The 7,500-nt window shown below is 48.9% G+C and overlaps 1 protein-coding gene and 1 pseudogene across 1 annotated transcript in view; one reads left to right on the top strand and one right to left on the bottom strand.

The window, feature by feature from the left end:
* Positions 1–4,819, top strand: part of nfkbiz (nuclear factor of kappa light polypeptide gene enhancer in B-cells inhibitor, zeta) — a 5,246-nt gene extending 427 nt beyond the window's left edge. The window contains exons 2-12 of the mRNA XM_087236561.1: positions 342–439; positions 550–589; positions 683–765; positions 912–1,174; positions 1,269–1,374; positions 1,503–1,649; positions 3,152–3,215; positions 3,295–3,452; positions 3,550–3,660; positions 3,735–3,902; positions 4,032–4,819. Of these exons, the coding sequence (XP_087092687.1) occupies positions 342–439; positions 550–589; positions 683–765; positions 912–1,174; positions 1,269–1,374; positions 1,503–1,649; positions 3,152–3,215; positions 3,295–3,452; positions 3,550–3,660; positions 3,735–3,902; positions 4,032–4,076 (1,283 nt within the window). The 3' untranslated portion in view covers positions 4,077–4,819. The remainder of the gene's footprint in view (positions 1–341; positions 440–549; positions 590–682; positions 766–911; positions 1,175–1,268; positions 1,375–1,502; positions 1,650–3,151; positions 3,216–3,294; positions 3,453–3,549; positions 3,661–3,734; positions 3,903–4,031) is intronic.
* Positions 4,820–6,516: 1,697 nt separating this feature from the next.
* LOC147846619 (uncharacterized) overlaps positions 6,517–7,500 on the bottom strand; it is a 1,847-nt pseudogene continuing 863 nt past the window's right edge.

The following is a 7,500-nucleotide window of genomic DNA, read 5'->3' on the forward strand; positions in this document are numbered from 1 at the left end:
CAACAACAGTCCCAGTGTAGCTCTGACTTGACATCTGTAATTTCTAGAGCTTCCGAGAATCTAAAAAGAGCCACATATTGATCAATAATGTTATGATGAGAGCTGCTTTAACATCAAGTTTTGACTGAGTTTCCTCTTATTGCTGACTGAAGTACAGAAAACAAGCAGGAAACGCGCATGCGCTGATGACGTCACCATGCTGAAATGGTCGATAGTGAGAGCCAAACATGTTAGACTGCCTGTAGTGTGTGTGTGATGTGTAGTTTGACCAGGTACAGCAGGTGTGGTGGTGTATTATTGGCTGCTCAGTAACAGGTGTGTGTGTGTGTGTTTGTGCGCAGTGGAGGCGGAGGGCACACGCAGGAGCCGCTATCAGGGTGTGCGCGTCAAGAACACGGTGAAGGAACTGATCATGCGCAGAAAACACCTACACACACAGGTACACACCTGCACACACAGATACACACCTGCACACACAGATACACACCTGCACACACAGATGTGTTTATGACATGTTTATGACACACTCTGACTGATCACTGCTCTCAGGTGCAGCAGCAGCAGTTCGCCACCGATGACGAGTGCGCAGGTAACAGAGCCGACCGCCTGTTAGCAGCCCAGGAAGTAGTTTGTCCTAAATGACTGAGGTGTTGTCTGTGTGTGTCTGTGTGTGTGTTTGCAGTGCTGCAGAGCAGGAAGAGGACAGCAGAGAGTGTGTGTTTCTCTGCTGTGAAGCGCGCGCGAGCCACTGACGGGTACACACCGGTACAGTTACTGAATTACTGAGTCTGCTTCAGTCTGCACACACTGAGTAATGATTAACCCGCTCAGATAACAATAACACGGTGTGTGTGTGTGTGTGTGTGTGTGTGTGTGTGTGTGTGTGTGTGTTTGTGTGTGTGTGTGTACAGATGGAGTGTGTGTCCAGTGACTGTGATCTGCTGGAGGATCTCGGGGTTTTTCTGGCTCCGCCTCTCTCCGTGGGCTCAGTGATGGAGAGTGTGTGTGCAGACGCGCCACCGCTTTACATGCAGAACACACTCCCCGCTGTGCAGAACACACTCCCCGCCGCGCCGCCAGTTTCCTTCTTCCAATGGCAGATCCAGCAGGAGGATGAGAAACTGTCTGCGTTGAGCCCTGCGGAGCTGATGAGCCGAGATGAGGACGGAGACACGTCAGTACACACACACACACACACACACACACACACACACACACAGACGAGCGGGTGTAGTCTGTGATATTGATTATTGATTGGTTATGGTCAGGTTCCTCCACATCGCCGTGGCGCAGGGCCGCAGAGCGCTCGCCTTCGTCCTCGCCAGCAGAATGGCGGAGCTGGGGGTCCTGGACCTGAAGGAGCACAACCAGCAGGTACATCCCATAATACCAGCGCTGCGAGCTGCACACACACACACACACACACACACTGTCTCTCACACACACAGACAGACATGTTCTCCCTCACACACTCTCTCACACACACACTGGTGTCTCCTCAGAGTGCGCTGCAGGTGTGTGTGGCCGCCGATCAGCACCTCATCGCTCAGGATCTGCTGAGTCTCGGAGCCGACCCGAACACACTCGACCGCTGGGGCCGCTCGCCGCTGCACGTGTGTGCTGAGAAGGGCCACAGCGCCACACTGCAGGTACCACACACACACACACACACTCACACACACATACACACACACACACACACACACAAAGATACATTCATTGCCTTAGTCCCTTTATTCATCAGAGGTCGCCACAGCGGAATGAACCGCCAACTATTCCAGGATATGTTTTACACAGCGGATGCCCTTCTAACCTCAATCCAGTACTGGGAAACACCCATACACACACACACACTCATACACTACGGCCAGTGTAGTTGATCAGTTCCCCTATAGCGCATGTGTTTGGACTGCGGGGGAAACCGGAGCACCCGGAGGAAACCCACACCAACACGGGGAGAACATGCAAACTCCACACAGAAACACCAACTGACCCAGCCGAGACTCAAACCAGCGACCACAGTGCGACACCACTGAGCCACCGTGCCCCTATAAAGACACATTCAGAGACCAATATTAGCTCATTTACTGTGTGTTTTACATATTGTGTGTGTGTGTGTGTGTGTGTGTGTGTGTGTGTGTGTGTGTGTGTGTGTGAGAGAGAGAGGCTAGTTCATGACATCATCAGGTCTGTGTTTGCTCAGCTGTGTCCAATAGTCCAGAAGCTGAAGGCCTGTATGGGCATCTGAAATACACTCTGCTTTAGACACACACACTCACACACACTCACACACACACTCACACACACACACACACACACACACATACACTCACACACACACACTCACACATACACTCACATCAGATCATTGTGCGCTAACGAGTAACCCAGCTCATTTGCATAAACATGCGGACGTTGGTGAATGGAACCTTGACTAATGCAGTTTGTGTGTGTGTGTGTGTGTGTGTGTGTGTGTGTGTGTCTGTCTCTGGTGTTCAGAGTATGCAGATCTCCGCATTCCGGTTGGCTCTCTGCTTTTCCTTCTGTAGTTATCATTCATCAGCTGTCAATCATTCACTCGTGTGTGTGTGTGTGTGTGTGTGTGTGTGTGTGTGTGTGTGTGTTTTTAACAGTCCGACGCTAACTTCCTCATAGCTCATCTGAATTTCCTCAAACACAGTCACGCAACGCACTCAGAAAATCCCCGAAAACACACACACACACAGTAACACACACACACACACACACACAGGCTGCTTTATGAGCAGATCCAGACACGCTGGAACACACCCTGCTCATCTGCTGCTCTGGGGGGGGCTGCGTAGGTGTGTTGTGTGATTAAGGTGTGTTTGCGTAAGTGAGGTGTGTAGTAAAAGTGTGTGGTGCAAGTGGGTATTCTGTGTGTGTGTGCGTGTGTGTACGTGTTTTTGTGACATATCAGGACACAAATCTGTATAATGACGTGTGTATGACTCAGGTATTACAGAAAGCAGGTGAAATATGAGGTGAGGGCAGAACAGTACACGACTTGAACAGGATACAACGAATTAACTTTAATGTCCCCACTTTTCACAAAAACAAACACGTGTGTGTGTGTGTGTGTGTGTGTGTGTGTGTGTGTGTGTGTGTGTGTGTGTGTGTGTCTCCTCAGGCCATCCAGCGGTGTGTGCAGCAGAGCGGCCGGAGCCTCAGCCTGGAGATGGTCAACTATGAGGGTCAGTTTCTACAGTAGAGTGTGTGTGTGTGTGTGTGTGTGTGTGTGTTTGAGTCTGTGTAACCCTCTGTGTGCTGCAGGACTGACTCCGCTGCACACTGCAGTGCTGGCCCATAATGCAGTGCTGCAGGAACTAAGTGGTCATGTGACACAGGATGTGACGCTGCTGCAGAAGAGGAAGAAGCTGGCGGAGTGTATCGCCACACTGCTGCAGATGGGGGCAGCGCTGGGCACACAGGTGAGCACACACACACACACACACACACACACTCACACACACACTCTCTGCAGTTCAGTGTCCTGTATGGCGCTCTCTCTCTCTCTGCTGTTCTCAGGACTGTAAGAGCGGCCGCACGGCTCTGCATATGGCAGCTGAGCAGGTGAATGTGGAGCTGCTGCGCCTGTTCCTGGATCAGCCGGACTGCTGCAGCGTCATCAACACTCGGGTCAGTGGCGTGTTAGTGAGCTGTCCTCATGTGCTGCTGTGGTGCTGTGCTGATGGTGATCTTGTGTCCGTCAGGCGTTCAGCGGGAACACGGCGCTCCACATGGCGAGCGCGCTGCAGGGTCGGGATGCGCAGCTGGAGGCGGTGCGGCTGCTGCTGCGGAGAGGAGCCGACCCCAGCGCCCGCAACCTGGAGAACGAGCAGCCCGCACAACTGGTGAACGAGGGCCCGCTGGGAGACCAGGTCAGAACCACAACCACTGCATTGACCAATCACAGCACACCATCAGCTGACACTGCTGTGTGTGTGTGTGTGTGTGTGTGTGTGTGTGTGTGTGTGTGTGTGTGTGTGTGTGTGTGTGTGTGTGTGCAGGTGCGGCGTGTCCTGAAGGGTAAATCGGCCCCGCTGCGCCCCTGAGCTCCTCCACACCCGCTGTCAGTCAGGCAGCCGTCGCTCTACTCATTTGCTCTGCAGATGTCGGTTGTTTCCATGAAACAGATTAAAGTTCTCTACTGTGTAGAAGAGGAACCGGAAGATGAGCAGCACACACACACACTCTGCCGGACTGAGGAGAGTCCCGACTCTGACCCAGTCCAGCAGCAGATCCGTGTGCTACTCCTGTGTGTAAAGGCCTGAAAACTATACTCATACTGTAATGATGATTATCTGTGTGTGTGTGTGTGTGTGTGTGTGTGTGTGTGTGTGTGTGTGTGTGTGTGTGTGTGTGTGTGTGGTTAATCTTCTCCTGAGATGTGTATCAGTGAGTGTAAACCTGTTGAACCGGATGGTCCCGCTGGAGCGCTCCGGGCGTGTCTCCACCTGTTGCTCTGGGACTTTCACCTGATGATGACTGAGCTGCTGAGCTCGACATGCTGACCAGCGCTCTGATGAGTGTCCAATCAGAACCTCTGCTCTGAATTGAGGAGGACCACTGCTGTGTAGATGATGATGATGATGATGATGATGATTATATACACGTGTAGATGATGATATAAGTGTGTGTGTGTTTGTGTGTGTGTGTGTTTGTGTGTGTGTGTGTGTGTGGTGAAGGGTTGAGCTGATTGAGCTCCATTATTTCTCTGTATGGGTTTCGGGTTTCTCCCCTCATATTCTGTAAATCTGTATGAAACTCCATCTTTAATAAAGTTTTTTGGTTTGGGTTTGTGTGTGTGTGTGTTGTGTGTGTGTGTGTGTGTGTGTGTTCTGACAAGGGTTTGAGTTTCCACACACACACACTGAAGCAGAAACTGATCTGCAACAGGAAACAGACACACCTATAAAGAAGAAAAACCTGCGTAGATCCCAGAAATAACACACACACACACACACACACACACACACACACACACAGCATGTGTCGTCACAGCAGCGCTTCACACACTCAGAGGGAACAGAACCCTTATGAAGGCATCACTGCAGTTGTAGTTCTCTTCTGGAAGTGCAGACAGCATGTGAGTGTGGGCCGCTGTAGGCAGCTGTGCGGCACCGGTGCTCTTCCTTCAGCCCAGACATCATGACTGTGAGCCTGAAGTGGCCCACCTGCACAATGGAAAGGGGAGCAAAGATTCAAATTCATATTTGGGCCATTTAAGGCAAAGATTTGGCACTTAAGGCAGAATGTAATCTGAGTGTGAGCCTGATGTGGCCCAAATGATGGAGGACAAATGTGGGCTGGTCATTTAAACTGGCTATTGCAGCCGTCAGCCTGTACTGGCCCAGAGAAGACGTGGCCCAGTTATCCTAAAACATGTGTGGGCCACATAGACTAAAGGTTCCATGCAGAAAAGAGTTAGCTGTAGTTGGGCTCAGGGCCCGGATCCCTGATATAATGTATATTTGGGTTATTTTCGTAACTGAAGATCTTTGCTTGAAGAGTTTATTGATTACAGCAAACAAGACAAGCAAAACAAAACACAATAAACTGCAGTGAGACACCACCTGTGAGGAAATAACCCACTTCACTGATGTGCAGCAGTGTTTACTCCATCATCATCATCAGCAGCAGCAGCGGCGTTATATCATCCTGTACATGCCACACCATCATGAAGAGTTATAAGCTCAAACAGTTCTCCGGCTCAGCTTCTGCTCACAGAGACATCAATAACCAGCGTATGATCCTCAACAACGCAGACCATTAACAACATGAACATCACCAGCAGATGATGAACACTGCAGCAGCAGAGCGCTATAGCATGTAGTCATGCTGCAATGCATGCTGGGAGTTTTGTACTTTAGTTTTTGTTGCCATAGCAGCAAGTGTAAGATGTTGGCCAGAATAGGGTCAGTTCTGGGTTATTTGGTTGAGTTCTGGCTGATGTGTGGTTTTGTTTTGGCTTAACTGTGGCCCAGATCTGGCAAACAGGAGTGGACCGCTGTAGAGCCATCATCCCATGCGCTGTGTGGGCCGGTTGTAAGTGTCTGGTGTGGGCCGGATCTGATCCTCATGAATTTTGCTAGCTGTAGTTTATTGTTCAGGAAATAAGGGCGTGATTTAGGCATATTGCAGTATTCCTGCAACACCACTGCAGTACAGCGACTGCTTCTGCTCCTGCTTCTGCTCCTGCTCCTGTTCCTGATCCTGATCCTGATCCTGCTCCTGATCCTGCTCTTGCTCCTGCTCCTGCTCCTGCTCCTGCTCTTGCTTCTGCTCCTGCTCCTGCTCCTGCTCGGTGACGAGGGTTTCCACACGAGGTGTCAGCTCTTCAGTTGGGTTGCTGAAGCTCTACCTCAGACTGCCAAGTGCTGTTCAGCAGCGTAACTACAGAAATACCTCTACAACACAGCGATACATACCTGTGTTTACCTCAGTTTACCTGTGTTTATCTGTGTTTACTTGCGTTTACCTGTTTACCTGTGTTTATCTGTGTTTATCTGTGTTTACCTGTGTTTATCTGTGTTTACCTGTGTTTACCTGTGTTTATCTGTGTTCACCTGTGTTTATCTGTGTTTACCTGTGTTTATCTGTGTTTACCTGTGTTTATCTGCGTTTACCTGTGTTTATCTGTGTTTACCTGTGTTTACCTGTGTTTATCTGTGTTTACCTGTGTTTATCTGTGTTTACCTGTGTTTATCTGTGTTTACCTGTGTTTACCTGTGTTTACCTGTGTTCACCTGTGTTTATCTGTGTTCACCTGTGATTATCTGTGTTTACCTGTGTTTAACTGTGTTTATCTGTGTTTATCTGCATTTACCTGTGTTTATCTGTGTTTACCTGTGTTCACCTGTGTTTATCTGTGTTTACCTGTGTTTATCTGTGTTCACCTGTGTTTATCTGTGTTTACCTGTGTTTAACTGTGTTTACCTGTGTTTATCTGCGTTTACCTGTGTTTATCTGCGTTTACCTGTGTTTATCTGCGTTTACCTGTGTTTATCTGTGTTTACCTGTGTTTATCTGTGTTTACCTGTGTTTATCTGTGTTTATCTGCATTTACCTGTGTTTATTTGCGTTTACCTGTGTTTATCTGTGTTTACCTGTGTTTATCTGCGTTTACCCGTGTTTATCTGTGTTTACCTGTGTTTATCTGTGTTTACCTGTGTTTATCTGTGTTTACCAGTGTTTACCTGTGTTTATCTGTGTTTACCTGTGTTTACCTGTGTTTATCTGTGTTTACCTGTGTTTATCTGCGTTTACCTGTGTTTATCTGTGTTTACCTGTGTTTATCTGCGTTTACCTGTGTTTATCTGTGTTCACCTGTGTTTATCTGTGTTTACCTGTGTTTATCTGTGTTTACCTGTTTATCTGTGTTTACCTGTGTTTATCTGTGTTTACCTGTATTTATCTGTGTTTACCTGTGTTTATCTGTGTTCACCTGTGTTTATCTGTGTTCACCTGTGTTTACCT

This window comes from Danio rerio, chromosome 1 (assembly GCF_052040795.2).
Source record: "Danio rerio strain M-AB ecotype USA chromosome 1, GRCz13ab, whole genome shotgun sequence".
Taxonomy (NCBI): domain Eukaryota; kingdom Metazoa; phylum Chordata; class Actinopteri; order Cypriniformes; family Danionidae; genus Danio; species Danio rerio.